This window comes from Fusarium coffeatum (genome assembly GCF_003316985.1).
Source record: "Fusarium coffeatum strain FIESC_28 chromosome Unknown BRIP53273_contig_2, whole genome shotgun sequence".
Taxonomy (NCBI): domain Eukaryota; kingdom Fungi; phylum Ascomycota; class Sordariomycetes; order Hypocreales; family Nectriaceae; genus Fusarium; species Fusarium coffeatum.
The window spans coordinates 30,441-55,572 of record NW_022157801.1 but is presented as its reverse complement, the minus strand read 5'-3'; the positions used below and the strand labels follow the sequence as shown (position 1 = coordinate 55,572).

Here is a 25,132-nt window from a genome sequence, read left to right as displayed (position 1 = left end):
AACCCACACTTCCTTGTGACCCTGTATTCTACATTCTTAATCATCTCAAAATCCTTCACTGCCGTTTTGATCGCCTCAGGTCCACCGCTCTCCCCCCCACCACCGCTTTCGCCTGTTAGCAACAACAAGTCAGATGATACAGAAGACTACACTAAATAGCTGTCCAATGGCCGATTCAGCTGCACTAAGCTTGCCTGCATTGACTTGTTGATGCAAGCTCAGGGTGCTGTTGACAGCGCAGCCCTCCACAACAAGCTTGGGCTGCATATGCCAGAGTGGGAAGTCAAGAACATGAGCAAGAAACTCAAACTTGCGTAGCAGCCTATCTTTGGCCACCCTCTGTATGAGAAACGTTTCAAGCAGTGTCGACGACCCTCAACCCTCAGAGCTACCCTGTTGATGGGGCCTTCAATATTCCTGCCAGCAGAGTCTACCAGCGTCGAGTGCGCGAGTTCACTCCTATGTTGTGGCTCGAGAATCCGTAATTGGTCTGCCATTTCCTGTTTCTGGCCCAACTCCTTTATCGCAAACGAAAGAACACGCCAGAAACACTCTTCATACGTCAAATTAACTGTCCTAGTCCCTTATTTTACTAACGATCCATTCCCTAGGTCCGGTTGCTAGTTACCATTGAGCCCGACCAAACAAACACACACATCTTCCGCGCTAATATCCCCCCAGCCTCCTCCACGCCCTCGATAACCCGACCGATGTCATGCACAACCTCGTCTGGCCTGCGACAAAGCACGTCCAGGTCCCATTCGCACCCCACGCGACCTTCTCGGAACGAGTGGTGCGACAGTAGCTCGCTGGTCTCAAGATAAAGGATGCGGAGGAGGAAGGAGCCGCGGGGATAGAAACGCAAGCAGGATGAGCTTGATACTGTGTGAAGAAAAGGGCGTGGGTTATGAGATCGATGCTGCCGGAGAGACAATAAGCGTCAAGACACGGGAATACATAATTAGGCTGTCGCACGCTCTCCCCAGCCATTTTTAACGTGGAAAGGTTCACATCAACAGGGTTCTCAATACAACGTCTGTCTGCTCTACGTTTCTCTTGCAGAGGAAAAGGCTCAGTATTTTGGCTTTACATCCCCAACGACCTTGTTCCTGGCCTGTGACTCAGCCTCTCCCTCGAATGTGACGAACCTCCATCTTCCCCTCTTGTTCACAACGAGATAAGACATAAATGTTTTTATCGTGCCCAGTGGCCTCTGCCCTTTCTTCAATCTCTTTGTCCAAGTCATTCTCAGCTGACTCAAGGGCATTAGTAACGTGTGTTGCCTGTGCGACAGCTAGCCACGCGTTTCCCAGAGCAGAGAGCCTTGTCCTCATTAGAAAGATAGTCATTATAACAAAGACTTGGACAAGATGTAGAGCGGCCATGCTGATAACGAGAGCGAGCCCCAACCATTGGACTGGGACGATTGTCTCTGTTACATGGATAGTAGTGACTGGGTATGCAAGATCATAGCCATCCATAAGGCTATAGTATGTCGCCTGATGAAGTCTGGTTAATACACTTTGAACTGCAAGCGCTGGATCACCAGTTTCCTGTAGTATATTTTGGAAAACCAGGGTATGTGATTCATGTGCCTGCCACGGTACCCCGTATCCCATTTTCCATGTCGTGTTCGATTCCAGCGACATCTCGTCCAGAACTGTCAGCAGAGGCTCTTCAAATAACGGCCCTGTAATGCTAATCTGATCCGTCGTATTCGCCCGGGAGGCAATGTTAAGTTTTAGAATGCCACGTTTCGCCGTGTCGTTAGCGTCAACTCCCACGCCGAACTGGTATAAAATCTCCTTGGTTTTGTCTTTCCAGAAGCCCTCCCAGTCATCACCATGAGTCGTTGTGTGATTGGTATTAGGGTCCCATTGAGGCTCCTCGCGGATGGCGTCTCCGGTCATGGTGACGTTGTAGATGCCCGCCTTTCGGATGTTATAGTAACAAGAAGTAGCAGCTATTATCTCAAGACCGGTACTGTCGTAGATTCTTGTCCATGGACCATCTTCTTTCAACGACAGTCTTTGGAGCCGCTTGGGCGTCCTGGGTTGAAGAATGGTGTTATTCTCGTATAGTGACTCAATATCAGCCGTTGTGTTCAGGATGACAATTTTTCTCATTCGAATTTCTTCATTCTCGAGTCGCATTGTTTTATCACTCTCTAGCTCATCAATGAACTGATTCTCGAAATCCAGTGTTTCACCAGCACACAAAGTAGTAGGCCATCCTCTCCCCTCATCCGCTGGAATGACTGCACATTCCCTGGTTGAATATTGCAATTTCTGCCGTAACCAAAGTGTTGGTCCATTCTCGATAAAATCTCCCCGTCTTTTAGTTTCGATGGTGAAGTTATCCTGTGGAAGGGGAACGCAAACGGTTCTTGTGTTGGCGACCACAGCAGGTCCTGAATAGTACTCAAGTGATGTTCTTGTAGTAACGTTTGGAAAAGGCAGAAAGGCACGATAGACCCTTCCAGTGTCCCCGTATCTGTTTGGGCCAATTCGTGCTTCAGCGAACCGCCACTGCGCCGCAGGCTTCGACTTCCAGGATACAACGGTTGTGTCAAGTTGATCGGCATATGTGGTATATGAAATGAAACTGTCGTTAATGGTAGGCTGTCCAGCAATTCGAGCAGGTCCCAAGTCTGAAAGTAATACTGTAGAGTTCAGGTTGGAGACAAGTAAGATGATGACTGATGTAACGATAATGAAGGAGTGCAAAGCTCCTGCCAGCCCGTTTAAAGTTTGCCTCAAGACAGCAGGCAGGATACCGAATGGGTTTGACTGTATTCTTTCAATGGATAACAATGGTATATCCATCATCCGCGCTCCAGACGTTTCGAGTACAATAGCTGCTAAAGCAGAAACTAGCACACCGATCTGCAGGGATATAGAAGTCCGAATTGCGGCGGAGCAAATGGTGATAACTCGTGTGGTCCACTGTCTCAAGACAATCATCCTCCAAAAACTTGGAAAACTAGGTGTCTTGCGGTTAATAGCATCCTCAGCTCCACACCATAGGACAAGAAGAATGAAGAATGAGATTAGTATAACCAGGGTTGCCACGATGAGGATCGAAGCGCTGACTGGGCCAATGCTCTGCCACCACGAATATCGTCTGTTGATAGATGTTGGGACTATGTTCGATAGCAACGTGGACGACAAATGCCCGGGCGCAACTTTCGTTGAAGTGGCGGCGTATTCTGAACTCCTGCTAGCCTCATGCTGAGCATGAACGTCCTGGGATATAGCCCTTGGACGCTTCGTTTCTTGACTCATGAGTTGAAGCGATGGAGCGGTACCGATGTCCTGTAAGTCATCACGATATGTCATCGTACTATATCTTATATTCGTGCTCTATGTAGGGTTGGTAAAGAAGGGAGGACAGCGTAGCTGCCAGACGAAAGTGCATCGGCAATCATTTATTGAACGGGGTCCTTGTGCCAAAAGACAAGGCATTCTCCACAAGAATCAACTAGAGCCTTCAGCTCTCAATGCCAAGGATAAGATAACCAATAAATACAAAGTGTGAGATCTCAAAATGAGGTGATGGTGACGAAAGTCTCAAGCCACATGGGGAAGCTGAAAGTAAGGTGTCCAATGACAAAGGGCTGAAAACATCAACATTGCTTGGCATGCTCCCTTGTTAACCATTTTAAAATACCCGCATTCCTATGCCACCCAACCTTAGAGACCACTGCTTTCAAAGTTCACTGTGATGGTAAACAGATGCATTATCATGCATTTCTTCTCACACAAGACTGGTGCCTCGAACATCAACGAGCTTGGCTTGACACAATGGAGCCTTATGCGGCATTGCACCCAGAGGAGTAGAACTAAGAACTATGTTTTCAACGTCTTATTTATCCGTACGGTTCCAGCGGCCTGCTCCTAGTAAATCTCCTGTTGTCCCCCCTTCCTAAAAAAGGACCGACAAGTTGAAGGTTTATTTACGGCAGAGCCAGAAACAAATGTGATGAGACAAGTATGTAGAGTATTCTAATAGTGTAACGCAGTGTCTACCGAACCCTTCATTACCCCTTCAACCGCAGCACCTACATCCAACACTGTGACTTTTAAAGATAGATATAGCAAAAAGGCGCACCACTGAGGGTATCAAGGGCATCGTCAATAGCAATCAAGGGCGCATTAACTCCCATGTTCAGGGGATCCGACTTCAGAGCGTCTCTGCTGGGAGGTCGGTTGGAGATGGTGATTGTGCCCGCAATATCCTTGGCTTGCTTGGGATGCAACGCCTGCCAGATCCAGTACACGTAATCGACCATGGCGTGATGTAAGAAGAACACGGGGTCATTGGGAGACGAGTAGAGATCCGACGCATCGCCTCCCATAATGAAATGGCCGGCAGCGTGCATGCCTAAGAACCTGTCTCCAAACCGACCTTGAAATTCGTCTTGCATGGCTTTAATGGAATGGGAAGCTCTTCCGAGGGTGACGTTGTAGAGATTTGGTAGCGTCATCCACTGCTCGACGGCGTAGGAGGTAAGGTCACGGCGAAGACAACGCGGGTTGTAGTTCAGAGGCGTCTTGGTCGCTTCCATGCCGTCCATCCCTGGGGAAGGAGGACCCAGATTGGCGACTTCGCCAGCAAAAGGACCCGTCTCGATACAGCCGCCACCGTTACCACTAGGAAGAAAGATGTTTCCTCCGCCAGAGACTGAACCGTTGTGCTTGAAGAACTTGCCGTCGCCGCTCATGCTTGTGTCAGAACCATCAAAGAGAGGGTTCGTGGCAAAGTCACCGGTCTCGAACCAATTCCAGTACTGTGATGTTCGTAAGCGGACCTTCACTGGTATGAGAGGATCTACGTACAGGCTGGGTGCCCTTGTAACCGCACTCATCTTGAAGGGCCTTCTCGTAGGCCCAAGTGTAGTACCGATGCCAGGTGAGGAAGTTGCCCTTTGTCTGTTAGCCGTCTGATGTTTAAGGGAAGAGGTCACTGACTGTGCCATGAATGCTCAAGGTTTGGTTGATATGGACAGCAACAAAGTCATCATATCTGGTTCGAGCACCGGGCGCAAAAGCAGGGTCGGCCTTGGAAGGCTTCTTTCGCAGGCAAAGCACAGCACCAATGTACGCCTTCTTGTCCTTCTTGGAAAGCGTTTTCCTGTAGGAGATTAACGAAGGTCTGAGACAGCCTGCTGGGTCACTCACCAATCGCGTCGAACAGCGGCGTTGAAGATGGTGCATTTCTTGGATCCGGAACGTCCGTTGGACTTTACGTCTCCCTTTTTCAGCGCAGACGTCGCCTTCTCGTTGAGAGACAGCACCAAATCAGTTCCTGATGATTGGTCGGTAGGAGCTGAGGCGACAAGACTTGAGGCGCCCAGCACGGCGGCGAAAATTGCAGACGAGATGTGCATGGTTAGACTGCTCTCTACGGGCTCAGTTAAAGGATTAGGTAGAGAGAATGGAAAAGGACGAAGTGCGAGGTGGAGAAGAAAAGAAAGAGGTCAGCAGAAATATTCTACTAGGTTGAAAATTATATCTGCTGTCAGCAATAAGATCTTGACCCCCGGACCCGCCAAGTCGGAGCCAGCCTGTATCGGTAGTGTAACCCCGCGGCCATCTTGAATACCATCGATATCCACCAATCTCCAACAGCGGCCAGGGTCCGAACAGCGGATCCGGCATGCAGGGCCGAGATGATCAGTCATCCTTACGAGGTGCGGCATGCAGGGCAAGGGCGCAGCCCAATGGGTGGAAGAACAGATGCATGGGTTATTCGCTTTCCAAGGGCGATTAATATGACTCTTTGAAGAAGTGATTACCGGGTAGATGGGCAACGGATGAACTGTACTCTGGGGTGCCAGTATAAAATAGGCTAAGTGCTGGTCTAAGATGACCAAATAATTTCGTCCGTTATGCCTTTCGGGGCTAATTCGCCAACACCCTGGAGAGGAGTTGCCGCTGTGCATCTAGTGCGAGAAAAGACCGAGAGTGGAAGCCTTTTCGTATCCGTTCGAAAGGAAACACGAGTGAAAGTCCGACGTTGACAAACATAGGTGAAGAACAATTCTAGATGCTTCACTAACCTCTCTTGGAGTCTTCAATAGCAACAAGGACAAGTTTCATAACTCACATCGGTCCAGCACGACCCTTATTACAATTGAAAAGTACGGCTGTATGAGATCCATGATATGCTAGCCATCAGCTGCGATTTGTCTGTAAGTTAGTAAATTATCGCCGTGTTCACCTAAGGTCAAGTGCCCCATCAAATGATTGATCAGGAGTCAAAGGATACCATGCCAGGGAATGGAGAGGACTGAGAAAGGCGGGAGAGCATCGATGGGAGTGTAAGTGTTGCGATAAAGCAAGATGCAGAGCCCACGACTTGATAGAAAGGCATTTCTGGCTTACGCACAAGTTCTGCTTACTGGATACGTCTTTTGCAATTGCTTACCCCTCTAATATCACTACCGTTCACTTCATGAACTCCGCCCCGTCGGAACCCGACGACGCCTTCATTGCCACGCTCGGCTCAAGCTTCAACTCACAAGGATAGAACGCAGTCCAAGTCATCGGAACCAAGGGTTGCCTGGCGCTTGGGGAATCCCTCATCCCTTCTCTAGCGACGCGGGATATCAGGGGGATGCATATACTGAAATGTCAGGCTCTTTGGAAGAATAGACTTGGGACGCCAGATGGTCAGAGGGATCGAGGTACCATACGCTTGGGTGTTGGGGACCAATAATGCTCGAGAATTGAGGTCATATTCGGTGTCCTTTTCGAACGGCATAGCGGCGCGATCGACAGTGACAGGGTCCGAGGCGCTTGTCTTCTGTAACAGGTACAAATGTGAAAAATACGACGCGGACTCGAGATGGGATAGTCGGAAGAGAAGAGCGCGCTTAGCAGTTGAATTGTAGGTATGCTCAGCTCGCACTGACAACAGTAGTATTTCTATGATACTTCGTATGGCTAGAGCGCGCTTCGTGGTTGTTGGTAACTTCAGAAAGGCTTGGTCGTCGCGGGACGGGAAGAGTAATGTGCATACATGATACCTAGCGACAAGTGAGTGCATTGGCACATGGAAAAGGGTATGGAAGGGAAAGAATCGACCTATCGAGAACTTGTACCGGTCATCTAGTTGTCATGTTTTGTTCGACCGCGACGTGAGAACATCAAGCAGCTGCAACCAGAGTTGAGGCATAGCAGCAAATGCTGTCATCGTTCGTAATGCCATGACGGATCTGGTCGCAGTAAGCGAGAAGACGTATGGAGAGCAGAGTTGCGACTATAACTGTCCTTGACAGCTGTAGTGTCACGATGATACAGCAGGGAGGGAGGGATCGCGGCCGGCGAGGTGAAGCTTGTTGATTTGGGAGAGCAAAGCGCGCGCATGAGCCTCCTTGAAGGCATCGGTCAACCGTATCAGGTGACGGGCCCTACCGAGTATCAGTGGCCTGTTTCTTCTTGCAACATCATCAAACAAACTGGACTTGAAGGAGCGAAACGATTGATCTCGGTACAGAAATTCTCGTAGAGAGGTTGAGGAGTGCCATCAACTGTGGCGCAGTCGCTGGTGGCCGCCGCAAAAGGATAATGACTAGAACAGTGTTCATGCTCGTCTTTAATGCTGATGAATTGACGGCAGATCAAAGGAAGTAGCGCTTGTTCAGAAAGGTGTTCACAGGCGGTCCTGCTTTTACCTGCCTCTTCGCGGCAACTGGAGAAAATGCCATTTGAACCTGGCTGCCCTCATCATTACGTCCAACTACCAGCAAGACAACGTTTAGATAAATGCGCCCACGTGGCCTTATAGGAGATGTCCTCCAAGTCTTAGATTGCAAATCTAAACTGCGATATTTCCTGACCTAAGTTTGCATAAGATGGTCAAATACTTTCGTCCTTTAGGGCCCCTTTACTGACAGCTGACAAGTTCTTTCCTAGGCTACGAACCCACCGAATACGTTGACTGTCCCCGAGAACAAATGCCCAATCGCCAACGCCGACAATCGACTTGAAATTGGCACTCATCCCAACATGCGTTTCGTGGCACAAGACCAGTAATTACTGATGGTGTGAGCCCCAAACGAAAATCGCCAGCACCACTGAGCCGAATGGACAGCGACGAGACGGCTGAAGTCCAGAACCCTATCACGACGTGACTTCAGGCAGGTTGGGAAGTTTGACTGTAGTCGTTAATCGATTCGGTGTTGCCAATATTAGTTCTCTTTGTGATTACCGTCGGTTTACCTGAAGGAACCCGACAAGTTTCACCCGCGCTCTAGAGAATGAGAGTTCAGATTTCCCTCAAGACATATACACTTTCGAAGGTCTATGTTTTCGATGCTTGTACAAAGCCTTTCTCTTACTACCGAACATAATGGTGAGGCTAAGGAACAAGAAAAGACAGCGATCCCAATTTCATACCAACGCAGCTGTGCGAATGCTAAGCTCTGACTTAACCGTCTTGCTGCCCGCCTCATCTCGTTTAGCTGCTGTCTGGATGTTGACATTCAGGAGGTGCGAGGTCAAGCGGTCAGCGAAGGTGCCATATGGCTCGTATGCGATCTTGGTATGGTAGATCGTAGGCCAGGTGTCGTTCGTTCTAGTCGAAGGAGTCATCATTTGGTCGACGACACCTATGGGAAAGTCGGCCTGGAACACATGAGCATTCACCTTGTCATCGGATGTGTGGACAACAAGACGAACCTAAGGAAGAGTTAGCAAAGGCCTCGATGGAGTGATTGAAACATACAGGATAGCGTTCGCTTTCAAATAAAACCCATTTGTACTGTGCCAAAGCTAGCATGACGCAGAGGAGGTATGGATCTCGGTTCCAGATCTTAGGCGTGCAGAGTCGAAGTTTGCGTTTGTTCCATTCCCGAGATGGCTCGTTCAGAGTCCATGAGTCACCTGAGGGAAATCGCTGCTCACGCGCCCGTATGACAGTATCGTAATCCAGAAAGGCGACAACGAGTGGCGCGGTGGGGACGACGGTTTCCTCTGTGGCCGATGACTTGAGAACTAAGACAGTTCAATCGGCTAGAAGCACTCTGCGTCTGTCGAAATAAAATCCTGGTTTACCCCTAGATACGGACAGAGCGTTAGTAAGGGAAAAGAACCACGGGCGACGAGATGGGTACGACATACTCCATATGTTCGAAGGGGCTTCTCTCATTGGTGAGAAGGTCGATAAACAATTGGGACCTCCAGCAGTAAACATCGAGCAGATCTTTCAGTTTCTTGATGGAGTCCTCTTGGTGTACAGGCGTTTTGGCGTCTGGGGGTACACTGGCATCCTGGAAATGGCAGTTCACGAGCTCAAGATGGTGCGCGGTCCACTCAAGAGGATGGATAGCGAACCCGGGGTTTCGAATCAGCAGATCCCGAATGGACAAACCAGGCGCAGTTTCATTGTTCATCTTGTTTTGAGACACTGCTTCTCGTGGAGAGGCGGTCATTCTTGCTGTTAGTGACGATGTTGAAAGAAGGCAAAAACTGTTTGTCGTTGTTTGATGATGACAATTGGAGAAAAAATGTGCTGATTGATTGGGGGACACTGGGACAGATGCAGAGCGGAATAGAACACTGGAAAAAGGAAAAAGGAAAAAGTTGAGGATGATGCAATTAATGTAGAAAATAAGCAGGTGGAATTGGATTAAAGTTGATGGAAAACTGTGAATGAAAGGCTGAGCTCAATCAAACTGGCTGATGTGTCGCCGCAAACTCTCCAAAACAGCAGTCCCAGCGATGGATGCACGGTTCAACTTTTAACAGCCAACTCCGCCTGTATAGCTCTACCCACAAATGATCTGCGCCATCAAAAGCTTAATCGACCAATTGCTTGTTTGGTCATGCTGCTTACCTGTCATTCGTTCGAGACGTTTGCGCCAGTCGCCCATTTTCTTTTTGACACTTGACAGCATTTGAGCACCTCTCCTGTAGGATTTTGCTCTTGCCGATTGAGCTGCTGACGTCATCGATTTCCGAGGCTCAACAGCCCGACTCGACTCCAAATTTTCGCCCTTTTCCTTTGCGACACTCCAACTTCCACGCGCTTTCCATTTCACGTGTCGCCATTCGCAGACAAACTGCTAACCATCTTTACGACCTTCTCACACAAGACCACCATTATGTTACTTCTCGATATCCCGAAATCGCCGTCGAATACCCCGATTTACGCCTCCACCCGACAGCTTCCTCGAGCCCAGCCCTCATTCAACCGATCGATAGCCTCGATGGCCGCCGTTCGCTCTGAGACCACGCTCGCTCATTGAGCCACCTGCGTGTGGGACGAAAACAACACTCGCAAAACGCTGTCTCGTCCAAAGCAAATCTACTCAGCGCTCTGTCTTCCGCCTAGCATACAGTCTCCGTCCCTCAATCCATCGTGTCGCTAGCCGGCATCCACGAACACCCCCAAAAGTCTGCACTCGAACGAACGGGACTTACGACAGCGCATAACCGCACCAAGGAGAATGGAGTAGACTTGGGACCAATTTGGAAAGCCTTGGCTAGAGTAAAAACTCCACGATCAGCTCCTCAGCCAACCACCTCAACACCGCCTAGCCTTGCTGCCAGTCGCTCTCGACGACCCGGTATGTCCCGTGTCAACTACGCACCGGTAGATGAGTCCTCCGACAAAAATACCATCTCTGCCACCATACCATCTCTGCCACCATACCATCTCTTTGTAGATATATAGTTTGATGTAGCTTATTATAGAGAATTCACTAATATTAAGGCTAATGTTAATACCCTTGCCTTTATATGAGTTTACAGTAATTAAAAGCTTTTAGTTATAGATTAACTTGAACTATCTATACAATGCTCTGCTACATAACTTTACAAGTAGATTAGGAAATTTAGATACCTGGCCAGGGTTTATTTATTGGTGAATAATAAGTGACTATAAGTAATTTATCTCTTCTTATGCATTGAGCAGCATATTCTGCATTGCTACATTGCTAAGATCTGAATCAATTTTAATGATATAAACATTTGGAATAAGCAAACCATAGCACTTGAGATAAATCAACGTTGCACAACCTTGTACTTAGAGGTACGTCGAGCGTCGATCTTCTTTTTGCCTTCAGTTGGGCCGGAGAATCTGTTGTCGGTACTATCACTATCTATATTTAGCATGAACCCTCACACAAAGTTGTAAAGAGACAGCTTACTTGTTAAGATAGATCCAGACGTTGACGGCGGAGCGGACAGTCAGACCCTGAATGTTTCTGCATTCGAAATTAGTTATTAGAAATAATATATGACTCTGGGTGATATTACGGAGTGCCTTCCAAAGGCTCCCAGGTGTCAAAACCGGGATAGTGATCACGATCACCGCCACCCTTGACATCCCAGCGAATCTGACATGAGAGTTAGCAAAGAAGAAGGACTTCACAAGTAGACGTAAAATATAAATTTAACTTACATAAATGGTGTTTCCACTAACAGTGGCATCTTCGAACTTGCCCTCTTCCAAGATGGGCTCCTTGCTGTTGACTTGCTCATCACTCATGATGATGATGTTTGGAGGTGAGGATTTTGTAATGAGGATGTCTGACTTGAACGTTTATCTGAAGATGAGGACTGAATATGCTAGAGACAGCAAGCTATTTATGTTTCTTGGTCCTCCAATAATTCACACGTCAAAGCATGTTTTTCATCCTTACCCTCCGTGAGTCGCGGCATGTTGAAACACAAGATGGAATCCTATAGACAGAATTGGCGTTTTGGGACTCTTGCATATGTATGTCCTAGACACAGCCCCAAACTCAAGGTTTTCCCCTCTTTCATGATTTCATCACACGGAAACGCCACTCTGTACATGTATGGCGACTCCAGCGTAAACAGAGCGAGGAACGATATAGGAATGTTGGTGGCTCAACGCTAGTCTCCACTTGCCCATACTTATCCTCCTATTGGGGCACAAAGTCAAGTAGAGAGGCATGTCTATCAATGTAAAAGTAACCGTCACTTATAGTCTCGACTCTCTGGCATTGCTTTACAAGCAGTCGAAACTCTGTAGGGGAGTCTGAAGAGACTTTGCCAACATCTACCATAGTCTGGTGTCACTGGGCCTCCATTGTGGTCCCCAAAGACTTCCCATTTCGAGTGCCGTAGGTCTATCTTGCCCGCTGGGCATATCGTCTGTTATGCACTGCCTCACGCCACTGTCTCGTTTTCAGACAAATGAACTTGCTTGTTTTGTTTGGATCTGCTTTGGGTATACGTATATGACATGAGGTAGTTAAAAATGAAGTCTCAAATGCACCTTTTTTTTTCGAAATGGAGGCGTCTTCCTAAAATGAGCTCATAATTTCTCTAAGACACTAACTTTTCAGAGTGTAAGAGAATCCGTGTTATGTTACTAAAACATCTCTGCAAGACACTGGGTTAATTAAAAAATATCTACCACTAGCGAGACTGGCCTACGCACCATGGTTAACGGTTCAAGCCTCCCCAGTTGATGAATCTGAATGATTGGTAAAATATACGCAGCTGATAAAGGACATACCCTGTGAAACACGAAATTCAAGACTGCTTACGCTGAAAAGCAGAAAACCAAGGATTCAAGTTGCCGAGACGTTTGTCTCGGTCATGACTATGCATAAGTCTCACCGCTAGTCTGTGAGACAAGAGAGAACAATGCCGGCAAATCAATGAACCAATCCAAATTCGAAACTTGACACAGTGGCGAGTAGAACGCCATTAACTTGCCATGCACTCAGATTCATATTGGGAAAGAGTAATTGGCGGTGAGTCAAACAGATCGCTCGTCAAAAGTCAGCTATACTTTGCTGAGACTCCAATGGACTTTTTCCAAGGAAGTTATCGTCAAATTGATCTTGGAATACTATGTCTCAGTACAGGCCTCATTTTATCCGATGCAATGCTGACGCCAGTAAGAGATGTAGTCCGTTACACGGTAATGGAAATGCACCTGATCGACCCTGTCAATGATATCTGAATGATTTAGTACATTGAACACTGCTTAAGAGAAGGTGCATGGCTTATCATTAGTTCCTGACTTGAAACACAGATTGCAATGTAAGAAATGATACTTGACATCTTATGAACACATCTTGTGAATATGCAGTTGTAGCGTCCTTGGAATGACACGAATCCACACTTACCCTCCCTTACAACCGCCTGCTGGGCTTCATCAACGAATGGGAATGAGCAGAAGCAAATCCGCGGCCAATGCACAAAGGTGGGGTCAAACAGAACTAAGACAAGTGCCTACACTAGCGAACTGTCCCGATCACTTATGACCTGTACAACTCTTATACAACAAGCGTATATTTATAATATATTATTCCCTGTTTATTATAACCTATATATCTAATGCAATAACCTAGTACTACAGTTTAAATTCAACTCTACTAGAGATATATTTTAATCTTTACTTTATTAGTTCACTTTCCTTACTATCTCTTAGCCAACCTTTAGTTTCTTTCCTATATCTTAAATCCTTTACCTGCACTTTATCTCTGCTTTGTCTCAGTCTACATACTTAGAAACTAAGTCAGTTTAGGTATAGGCTGTTGTCTCCTTTACTCTTATTCTCTTTTCTATATCCTGGATCCTTTAATTGCCCTTTCTCTCTGCCGTGTCTCAGTCCACATATTTAAAAGCTAAGTTAGTTTGGCTAGAGGCTGTTCTCTTCTGTTACTCTGATTTTTAACCCGGAAATATAAAGTAGCGTATTATTAAATAACGGGAGGAGTCTCCCTCTCTAGTATTCTAGGGGTCCAGGGGGCTGGGTACAAGATATTCCTTAGAATTCCTTGTATCCTATTAGCAAATTAATGTACCAGTGCTAACTAAAGAGTTAATTTTACTAATGCTACTAGACAATGCATTATCTAGCAAAGCAGATAAGAGGTATAAAAGCCCTCTTCTATCACCCCAAATATCAATCTACAAAATTAACAACTTGAACACTGCACTACCACAAATACCAACAACAGATCTTCTATCAGTTACCTACAAAAGCTTTGTTCCGTCAATATGAAGTTACCGGTTCTCGGCACCTTTGCAATGCTCGTCGCTATTGTCTACGCACAAGACTTTGACGACGATGACGTGAGAAGACCAGGTGATGTTTGTAGTATGAACATGCCTTTCAATTCCTCAGGCCACTAATATGTTTCTAGGGTTTTGGTAAATGCAAAGATTTTGGCGAAGAGTGCAGCTCTTCTTTAGATTGCTGCGGTATTTACTTTTGCCGCGATGTGGACGACAAGCCTTTCAAAGTATGCAAGATGGACGAATGCCGTGCTCTCGGCAAAGCTTGCCGGGTTGACTTGCAGTGCTGCAGTGATGTTTGCACCTGGGTGAACCCTAAAGTTTCAGCCGCTCGGGAATGTAAGAAGGAACGCGCTTGCCGAACCGAAGGAGACATCTGTAACAACGGTGCATATGAGTGCTGTAAGGGTCTTACATGCACTGGAGATCCTAACAAAGTACGAAGATGCTACTAGGTATTTAGACAGAGCTACCGGTTACTTAGTTAGTCTAAACCCTAGTAATAAGGTACTTTTTACATTAATAGAAATAACTATTTATTTCTAAGAATAATTTACTTAAGTTTAAATATAGCTATTATATAAAATTAAAGGTAGATTTCTTTATTTTCTATTATAAAATATAAGTAAATTAACTAAGATAAAGCTAATAGTAAATCTTATAAATCTTAAAATACTATTACTTATAGTATTAGTAGCTAAGTCTTAAGTTACTTTAAAAAGTAGTATATATTAAATAATTTATTTTCTATACTATAAATATATCTTTATTACAATCCCTGTAGTTATATTATATATACCTTATATTTTTTTACTAATTAGAGCTTAGCTTACCTATACCTATATACGCCTTACCTAAGCTTATAATACTAACTATAAACTTACTTACTAACTTACCTAAGTAATTATAAGCCTTCTCTTAAAGCTTATAATTATACTAGTAAGATTATTATATATATATATATTTACTTAGTACTAAATAAAATACTTAGCTTACTAGCTATTAATAAGACTTCTTTACTTAAATATACTTAACTTACTTTATTTACTATTAAAAGATATAATACTTTATAATACTTAGTACTTATACCCTATGTATTTACTAATATAAACCTAGTATAAACTAGTTTATTTCTTAGAAATTATAACTATTATATATTAATAGCTTTTATTTAAATTATACTATATAATACTAAGTAATATTTATATAATAGCTTCTATTACTTTAAACTAACCTTTTACTACTTAGTATAGCTAATAGATACCTTAGGTAATACTACTAAATACTAACCTTACCTAGAAAAAGAAAGTTAACCTTTTTATAAATACTAAAGATAAGAATAAAGTAAATATTACTTTTACTTACTTAAGTAGTTATAAAAATAAAGTTACTAAGCTTAAGTAAAAGATTTATAAGCTTAGTAAGTAATATAATAAACTTCTTAATATAGCTCAGTTTAACTTAAAAATAGCTAGAAACTAAATTAAAGACCTAGAAAATAAGATAGCTAATATAACTAACCTTACTAAAAGACTAAATAAAGAGGCTAAATAAAGCTAGAACCTTTACAAAAAGTATATTAAATATACTACTACCTTTATTACTACTAGAAAAGACTTAAGAGAAATCCTTTACCCTTATTAACTAGATCCCTATAAAGGTAAGTTAAATAAACTATAAGAATTTCTTACTAGTATATATAACTACTAAATATATTACTTTATATAGTTTAATACTAAGGAATATAAAGTATAATTTATAGTTAACCCCTCTAGAGTAGGTTAAAGCGTAGGCTTATCTTATCTAAAGTTGCCTATATTAACTAAACTCTAACTATTGCTAACACAGTTACATATATAAAAGGCTACTATATAAGGCACAGTAGCCTAGCCCCCTTCCTTCCTTCTATAACTATACCTAATATTACATATAGTAAGTTAATAAACCCCTATTACTCTATACTACTAACCTATTTTATAGCTATATTAATTCTAGTAAGGTATACTAGTATTACACCTATAAGGGCCTACTACTATAAAGATAATATATACCTTAAGCCTATAGAGATTAAAGAAGCCCTATAGCTACTTTTATAGAATATAGATATCTTCTAGGTAGCCTTAGTCCTAGTTATACCTAATTCTAACCTAGTCCTACAGAGGGTTAAGCTAGCAGCCTTTAGCTATTAGCTTCTTTAGCTATTTTAGCAAGGGAATTGTATATAATTTCTAAACAGAGAGATAACTATATTAGAAGGGCTAGCTAGGAAAATAGCTACTAAAGAGCATCTTAGCTGCAATAACAAGCGATTTCTCTATAAGAATATAAAGTATAATATACTATAAGCTTTTTTAAAAATAAAGCTTAGAAAGTATTAAGACCTATTCTAAGAGACTATATTTATAATCTACTATATGTAAAGAAAGAAATAATTAACTATACTTATAAGAAATATAATTACTATTAATAATACTATTAATAACACTTAGTTATATATATTAGCTAAGGTAGTAGTAAAAGTTAAGGAAGGTATATAACTTATTATATAACTTAGATTAATTAAACTACTAATAAGCTAGTTATTATTTTTAACTTTAAGTAACCTTAACTTTAACTTTTACTAATATATAAATAATATATAAATATAATCCCTTTTTAAAACCTTATATATCTAATTCTTTCCCTCTAAGAATACTATATATTATTAAGTTAGTAATTATAGCCTTATATTAACTACTAGGGCTCTTTTAGTAATTTCTATAACTATTACAGCGCAAGACCAGACCTGCTTACCCTATACCCAAGTGTAGGTTAGATTACATAGCAATACGTTATTACTGCAACCTTAGCTAGACCGCTAGTTAGATCCTAAACGTAGCTCCTTAAGCTATGTCTTGTTAATAGAGCCTAACCTGCCTATAGTACCTATCTATAGCAATAGATCTAACTCTACCTAAAGCGTTCCCTGTCTACCTGCCTACCGAGCCCTAACTATAACAATAACTATATAGTTTACTTACTTAGTTAAGAAAATAAACTAGTATAGGTAATAGTCTTTATTAACCTTTTTTAAAAACTAACTTTTATTACTAGTTAAAGCTACCTTTATCTTAAGCTTTATTATTAGTCTATTTAAGAATACTAGCTTATTAAGAAGCTAAGGTACCTTAGTATTAAGGTAAATAAAAAGGAGAAATCTATAGTTAAAAGCTACTAAGGCTACTTTCCCTTTATTAGTATACTCCTTATTAAGGTCTACTACTAGCTCTATAGCTATTTATATAAAGATAGACCCTAGTAAAATTAATATAAGGGCCTTTGTAATCTTTAGCTTATTAAGTTCTTTATTATTAAGCTTATAGTACTAATTAGTAATTAGAGTAATACTGCAGTATTTAGTTAGTATTACTATAAAACGAGTTAGTAATATATAGTAATAGGTAAAGGTTAACTAACTTACTATATGCTTATATAGTAGTATAAGAGGTATAGGTATAGGTATAGAAAGAAGGAAGAGAGCTAGGCTACTATACCTTATATAGTAGCCTTCTGTATATATAAGTTAAAGCTTTATTAGCAATAGTTAGAGTTTAGTTAATATAGGTAACTTTTATTAAGATAAGCCTATACTTTAACCTACCCTAAAGGGGTTATCCTTAAATTATAGAAATCTTATTATATAAATGATAAAGAATATATAGAAAAGTATAATACTTACTTAATTATAATACTTGCTTATTATATATATTATAGTTAAATATAGTATAATATAATAATAAAAGGTTTAAGTTAGGATTTACTAAAAGAAGAATAATATTAATTAAGGTAATAGGCCTTAGGAATAAGACCCTAGGAAAGGAGAGATTATATTATAATTAAAGTAGTTATATATATATACTTTATATTTTTTATTTCCTTACTTATACTAACCTTTAATAATATAACTAATTATTAAAAGACTAATACTTATATAAACTAATAGTAGCCTAGGACTATATTATACTAGGACTAATAGTATTCTAGCTTATTATTATTCCCTTTATAATTATAGTAGTATAATATATTTAATAAGTAAGTGCTTTAGTAAAGTAAGTACTTTAAAAATCCCTTAACCTTATATTTAACTATTTAATTAATTAATTCCTAACTACCTAATATATTATAACCCTTAAATAAGGCTAGGATTCTTCTTACTCTTTAAGCTATTTAAAATAACCCTAAACTAATCCTATAATATACTATAGATATCTATAAAGTTGACTACTTTACTTTATATTACTACTAGATTAGTATTTAATTATAATACAATTTAATACTAAATTTATAAAAGCTATCTAATTAGAAAGAGAATATAATAGTGTAATTTATTCTTAACCTAGATTTACAAGGATTTCCCTTATAATTATATTTTATAAAAGAAATAGCTAATTCCCTTCTTACTAACTATAATATACTCCCTATTAATATATACTAGGCTTATAACTTTATTAAGTAATAACTAGAGCTAAAGATATATTTATTTTAAAGATATAACTACTAAAAAGCTAAATATAAAGATCCTATAATTATTTATAGCTAATTTTAGCTTATAAAGAATATAATTACAAAGTATAGTATTTAATTAAATAATATTTAGAACTTTAATAAAACTATCTTTATAATAGGTATTATATAGTTTAAAATAGTTATTATAAGCTTAGAAAGGTAAAGAAAACTAAAATTAATATAGCTAGGAAACTATAAATAAATTACTATAATCTAGGTAATTAATACTAAAGATTAATTAATCTTACTATTTATTATTAGTATAAGCTAATATTACCTTACAAATTAGTACTAAAAATACAATCTCCCTAGTAATTAGGCTATTATATTAAGCTAAAACAAATAGATAAATAACTAGCTAAGTCTTAACTAGCTAAAGTACTTTAATAAGTCTATAGTTAAGTAATTAATTAGTTTCTATTACCTTTTAATCCTTAATAGTTATAAAAGTTATTACTTTATTAACTTTAAAAAATATTATAAGAATAATAAGATTATTACCTTTTATATACTTACTTATATATCTTATCTACTTTAGCCTCTTAATATTAGGTATTTTATAATACTTAAGAAGGTATATAGGTAAAGGATAAAGTATCTAATTAAATACTTTATAACCTATATTTCTAAGACTAAGTTCTTTAATACCTTTTATACTACTTTTAAAGCTACTTTTACTAAAAGTAATATATAAGAAAGCTTTAAAGAAACTAGGCTTACTCCCTTTAACCCTAATTATATTATCTTAAAGCTTAATATATAGCTATAAACTATATTACCTTCTAAGGAAGTAGCTAAGCCTTTCTTTCCTTAGACTTTAAAAACCTTAATAATAGTAAATAAGGCTTAATCTTAAACTAAATACCTTAAGAGTTAACTTAAAAGGTATTATAATAACTTTCTAGAGTTAATTATTAAGGTTATTTAATCTCTTACTAAGATAGTAAAAAGAACTATATATAAAACTATCCTAATAAGAAATAAGATTTAAAACTTTTAAAAGGGAAATAAGAAGCTAAGCTAGTACTAAAAGTTAAAAAGAACTAAATTATAAAAAGGAAACCCTATAACTATAAAGAAAGTATTATAAGTAATTAATTAATTAGATAGATATTAATATATAGATAGTAAGTAAGTTATTAAGAAGTAGTAGTTAAGGAAGGTTAGTTAAACTAGGTATTTAATAATATAGTATATATAGTAAAACTAGGTATAATATAAGGATCTATTAGGTAGTTCTAAAGGTATCTAGAAAAGAGTATAGTAAGTAATTTTAATTAATTAAATAGGTTATATTACTTTTATTAGTAATTAAAAGATAATAGTAAGGATTTTTAAAGTACTTGCTTTACTAAAGTACTTACTTATTAAATATATTATATATATTTACTTAGTATTAGTATACTTAGCTTAATAGCTATTAATAATACTTCTTTATTTAAATACCTTTTATTTACTATTAAGAGATGTAATATTAATATATTACTTAGTACTATACTTTATAACTCTATTAAATATAAACTTAGAATAGACTAGTTTACCTATTTAGAAACCTAACTATTACAATATACTAGTACTAGGAGATAGTAAAAGGAGCTACTACTATTAGCTATAATAAGCAAAGATAATAGCTACCTAACTATAGGAGAACTATAATTTAGCTATAACCTATGTATATTTAATTACTAATATAATTTAAAGTAAATTAAAGCTAAGGATAGCTTCCTCTAGAGGGGGGGATAATAATTATTATATACGTGTAATAGTTAGTTAGGAGGCTAGGTAGGTTTAATAATAATATTGTACTAAAGCTTAAAGAGTCTAAAACGAGGTTGTGGGTAATAAGGGGTATTATCCCTTACGAAGGTCTAATAAGCCGGGGTTTAGCTAGGTTACGGGACCCGGCTAATAAGGCTGAGGTTGTTTTGTAAGGTGATCGTAACAAAACCAAATCGACTATATCTGAGCGCCTTGGCGGCGCATAGAATTGTTTCATCTTAAGGTCTGCTCCCCATCCGCCAGGCTCAGTCAGGCACCTTTGGATGTGCTCTTGGTCATAGGGGTTTTTAACGTCGCTAGTGTACGAGTAAAGTCTGGTTTAGTCGTGCAATTGAACATTTGTAGTAGCCGTCGCCCGAGTATGAGATGTTAATTACACATCTTTATCTTACAACAGATTCTATAGCTATTACAGGCCCTTCGTAGTCTTGATGCTCTATTTTATCTTCCAGTTGCCCAATTTCCACTCGTCATTCTTCCCTCCCATTATTCAGGACCGCACTTGCGACGACCAACACCAGTAAACCAGCTCACATTAGAGTACTTTCCATCAGCGTTACACTTGTTGTCGCCCTTACCAGCGTAACGGCATTCATCTTGGCAGGAGCCCTGAGGGAGCTATGCACATTCAACGGGTCAGGCCACTATAACATAGAGAGGGTATCCAGATTATATGACTTACAAGAACACAACAGTGGGAGCCATCCGCATAGAGGCACTGGCAAACCTTTGTCAGGTTGATGGCAGCAGCGCTGCTAATGGCAGTAAAAATAACAGCGAGGACGGAAAGTCGGACCATGTTGGTGGTTTTGTGCTGGTTTTGATGTCGGTGCTTTGTTGGGTGTAGATAAAGAAGGATGCGGAGGTAAATTACTCCTGGGTTGACTGACGCTTAAGTAGCTATTGACCCTATTCCCATATTACGGATAGAAACAAAGCTCTTGTGACGGATCTGTGTACAACATGTTCCAGTGGTACCAACCGGGTTCTCAACCAGGTATCTAGAAGTTCAAAGAGACGAGACAAGGGAATTGACTCAGCACGCCATTAGAGTTCAGGCCGAGTTCCGCAGTGGAGCACGTCAGTGGACTGCCAAGCCGCTTCTATCGTACCAGATGAACTGATACTCGAGGCCAGTTATCTGTCCACGTGCAGGCTATCCATATTTGTGAGAAGTAGTGGTGGAAGAAAGGGTTGGCCTATCTCGTCGATTCTCATTAATTAGATGTCACAACCAAACGAAGTCACATTCACGTCAGTGTCTAGACTACTACACCTCATTTTTGCATAGTCTTGTGAGTGTCTCCAAGAGAATATTCGTTGCTACCATGTAGGCAACATAATAAAGCAACCTAAGTACTGGTTCAAGCTGCCATAAAGTGATTAAATTATTTCGTCTTTTATGCTTGAGCGTCAATTCTTCTCAATTCTCATACCCTGAGGGTTACTAGGATGTCCTGGAGATATCGCGCAATATAAGTGTGAACCCTGTACCCTGTAGATGTCATTCCCCGCATATGTCAGTGTCAGCCCGGCATCTTGGCCGAACAAGTCACTATCTATCTCACCGACAACAACCCACAGAATAGCGTTTAACAAAGTCCCACCCCAATTTCCCTGTTGCAACTGCCGACATGGTGCCACATTCGAATATTCGTTTGTAAAGTTGGTTTTCGTATAGGCCGTCTCACAGCCGTATAGGTATCAGAGAGCAGTTTGTTGAATAATTGAATGATTGTTGACAATTATCAGTGCAAAATCTATATCTGTTATTCTACTAATGGATATATTTAGGAGGTGTTTGACTGAAGCGTTGTCGTTAAATGGTCTACGAAGTACATACTTATCTTAGATACCCACGTGGGACCTTGAGATGGAACTAGCATGGATGATGAAATATCCATCGGCAACGTTGCAAAGATCTCCCAGCGCCAAGAAAGCCGGAAAAGCTGATAGTGTATTGATGTATCTACCGATTCGTGGAATTGAGACTTTCGGCCCTACAGACTTCCGTTTGCTGGGGTAAACCCAGAGACCGTTGCGACTAACACGAGCTTCACGGACTTCGGCACGATACCCTTGCTGCTGTCAAAGAAGGATACCGGATTTTAGCCGAGTCACAAAGATACTACACTTGATGTCCCGGGAGAGGCCTTTAAAAGTCTGGGTGTCCCATTCCCATAGTGAACGATACGAGCCTTAGCACAACTCTGCACTCTATCACCCATCTTCTAGTCTACCTTCACCATCTCTAAATCGCCAGAATGGTCCGTCTCGCAATTCTCGCCACTATCCTCGCCGCCACCTCTGCCCAGGCTGCTATATGGTGCCAGTGTCTTTTCCCTGATGCATCTCACTGCTGTGTTCAAACAGTAAGTCATAGTCACTTGCTCCCCCCTTACAATGCAGATGTGAAAAAGAAAAGAGTAGGTGCTGACCTGGGCACCTTTGCCATAACAGGGAGCCGGAAGCTGCGAAGAGAAGTGCGCAAATGCCGCCAAGCCACTGCCTTGGGATGGCGGTGCCTTGACTCAGCGAAGCCAAAGATGCAATGCTGGCGGCAAAGGATTTGGAATCAGCCCTATTACTGCTCAGGGACGTACTCAATGTGTTTAGTTGACGTTCTTCTGGACGCGTTATCTTAGACACGCCTGGGTTTCGCGCCCAGGGAAGAGTCGGATGGTGGAGGAATATTCGAATCCGTACATATTCACACGCATTCATATGCATACAATCCAATCGCTCGGGCTTTGCTCCCAGCCATAGCCTCGTGACCTTTTCGTCCAATCTGCGCCTGAAAACTCCAACCAGTTATCAATAGCTCTAGAAGCGGCCTCCCGATTGAATGAATGTGGCTAGCCGTGGTCATGATACATCTGCCCCACACATTTTACGTCTAGGTCTGTTTCCCATTGTTGAGTTTGACTGTTCTCATCACCAAAAGTGATTCGTTCTTTTCCTTCGCGCTCCGGTGCTTTCTCCGCCTCGGTTGTAATCCTGGTACCCACAGGTATCAGCTTTAAGGTTTTATACTGTTTCCTTGACATTGGAAAGGAAGTCTTTGACTGGGATCGCAAATGTCTTACCAGCCTTTGACACCTGCTCAATCATCTCGCAACCTTTGACAAGAGGCCATAAATTGCGGTCGCCGGCCCCAAAACCTTCAGCGATACAAATGACATCGCTTGGAAGCTGCTCATCCTCTAATGACCAGAACTCCATGAATTGATAGATTTCAGTGTAGTTTTTGAAGTCGTTGGGGGTCCAAAGAGTGGAATCCAAGATTCTAAATCTACATACAATGGATTTGGGATGTTGTCGGTTTGAACCACAGCAGATGGCACGTAACTTCAACAGCCAAATCGGATTTCAGATGTGATTTTGGGCCGTCCAGTAGGTGGAGGAACTTTGAGGTTGGACTTGCGGTAATTGAGGGTGGTCATGAACGGAAAGGAATGCAGAAACAAAGACGCGATCTCTTGAGGTGATGATCTTGGCTTATCGGAGCCTTAACAATAGTCTGAGTCATAAGATCCAACGTCTTAGAAGGGAGGCGACGGTAACTTCGCCTCACCAGGTAAGTTGGAAAATAGCTTCATTAACTTTACAAGAAGTAAACAAATCACTTGATAAGATTGAGACACCAGCCACTTATTCAGCCAGTAGTGTCGTACCTGGACTCATCGACGTCTCAATCGCCCACACCGTGCCTCTGTTGCCACTCTGGGAACGGGATATCGCTTCTAGAAAGTTGAATTGAAGGCAGCCCTTATCATCCTCCTTCTTGCTGTTGCAGCTCATTTGATTCGTGATTGAACGCAGTGCTTACGTATGCGTTCTTTTGCCACATCGATCTTCACACTCACTGCTATAACTTACTCAGCAACGGTTTTTCAATCTTTAACTCCCGTTTCAGCATGCAACTTCACCTCCCATGTGAGGACTATTAAAGGGACTCTTATAATACACTCAAGCATAATATACATGTCTCGAGGCTCTGCAAAGTCTTCGGATCTCTACTCTCTAGTCAAAAAGTCCAAGTACGGTAGATCGCTGTTGGAATAATGACGACCTTAGTGTAGGGTAAGATGCCAAGAAACGCAGTGGTGATTGCGGTACCAGCATGGCGGATCAGAGCTGTTATTGGAAACTGTGTTTGCAGGATAACTTTCGCCGCAGTGTTAATACAAAATTTAAAATACACCTTGATTGCTTCCCAGTAAGGTTGTGCGACTCCCACCGACTTCGTCGCCTGGTGGCACCACACATCACGGCTTATCTTTTTATACTACTTAACCGGGTAATCCACCGCCGTTCATCAGATGCGCTCAGCAACTACGACTGATGATAGAACGTAATAGGATAAGTCGAAGAAACTTCTTGAACGTATCAGAGGAATCTGTTCAGACCAGCATTCGCGAGAATTGCTTCAATTGTTCAAGCGCGTCGCCTGGTGGGGCTCCATCCCATCAAGCCAGAGACGAACTTCAGCTGAGAACTTATTTAACCATAGGTACCAAAAGTTCAAACGTCACATCATCCCAGGTCATTTAATTATATATATCTGCAACACCTGAAAATGACATCTTCGGCCCGTCGGCAGCTAATTCCATGGTCCAGTCGCGTCATGTGGATCCAAAACGCATAAACATTGCTGATCACAAAACACAAGTCGTTTCAAACAAGGCTAATCTCGATAAATCCACCAATCCACTAAGCTTGTTGTAGAACATTTCTCCGTTACGGCTGAAACAACCGGATATGTGGGACGGGGAAACGGGTTATCGTGGGTCGATTCA

The 25,132-nt window shown here is 41.3% G+C and overlaps 6 protein-coding genes across 6 annotated transcripts; 1 reads left to right on the top strand and 5 right to left on the bottom strand.

Annotated features, from left to right (window-relative positions):
- Window positions 1-1,121: 1,121 nt before the first annotated feature.
- FIESC28_00080 (uncharacterized protein) lies at window positions 1,122-3,338 on the bottom strand (the record flags this gene model as incomplete). The annotated part of the gene is made up of 1 exon (XM_031154231.1): window positions 1,122-3,338. One exon carries the CDS (start codon window positions 3,336-3,338, stop codon window positions 1,122-1,124), a length of 2,217 nt encoding a protein of 738 aa, XP_031021727.1.
- Window positions 3,339-4,081: 743 nt separating this feature from the next.
- FIESC28_00079 (uncharacterized protein) lies at window positions 4,082-5,389 on the bottom strand (the record flags this gene model as incomplete). Its single annotated transcript, XM_031154230.1, has 4 exons — window positions 4,082-4,789; window positions 4,839-4,925; window positions 4,971-5,133; window positions 5,181-5,389. The coding sequence occupies 4 exons, from the start codon at window positions 5,387-5,389 to the stop codon at window positions 4,082-4,084; spliced, it is 1,167 nt and encodes a 388-aa protein (XP_031021726.1).
- A 3,007-nt stretch (window positions 5,390-8,396) lies between these two features.
- On the bottom strand, window positions 8,397-9,436 carry FIESC28_00078 (uncharacterized protein; the record flags this gene model as incomplete). The annotated part of the gene is made up of 3 exons (XM_031154229.1): window positions 8,397-8,684; window positions 8,731-8,991; window positions 9,098-9,436. The coding sequence occupies 3 exons, from the start codon at window positions 9,434-9,436 to the stop codon at window positions 8,397-8,399; spliced, it is 888 nt and encodes a 295-aa protein (XP_031021725.1).
- Window positions 9,437-11,009: 1,573 nt separating this feature from the next.
- Window positions 11,010-11,496, bottom strand: FIESC28_00077 (uncharacterized protein; the record flags this gene model as incomplete). Its single annotated transcript, XM_031154228.1, has 4 exons — window positions 11,010-11,103; window positions 11,156-11,212; window positions 11,265-11,344; window positions 11,410-11,496. 4 exons carry the CDS (start codon window positions 11,494-11,496, stop codon window positions 11,010-11,012), a joined length of 318 nt encoding a protein of 105 aa, XP_031021724.1.
- A 9,323-nt stretch (window positions 11,497-20,819) lies between these two features.
- On the bottom strand, window positions 20,820-21,132 carry FIESC28_00076 (uncharacterized protein; the record flags this gene model as incomplete). The annotated part of the gene is made up of 2 exons (XM_031154227.1): window positions 20,820-20,951; window positions 21,016-21,132. 2 exons carry the CDS (start codon window positions 21,130-21,132, stop codon window positions 20,820-20,822), a joined length of 249 nt encoding a protein of 82 aa, XP_031021723.1.
- A 1,465-nt stretch (window positions 21,133-22,597) lies between these two features.
- FIESC28_00075 (uncharacterized protein) lies at window positions 22,598-22,949 on the top strand (the record flags this gene model as incomplete). Its single annotated transcript, XM_031154226.1, has 2 exons — window positions 22,598-22,705; window positions 22,794-22,949. 2 exons carry the CDS (start codon window positions 22,598-22,600, stop codon window positions 22,947-22,949), a joined length of 264 nt encoding a protein of 87 aa, XP_031021722.1.
- Between the last annotated feature and the right edge of the window lie 2,183 nt (window positions 22,950-25,132).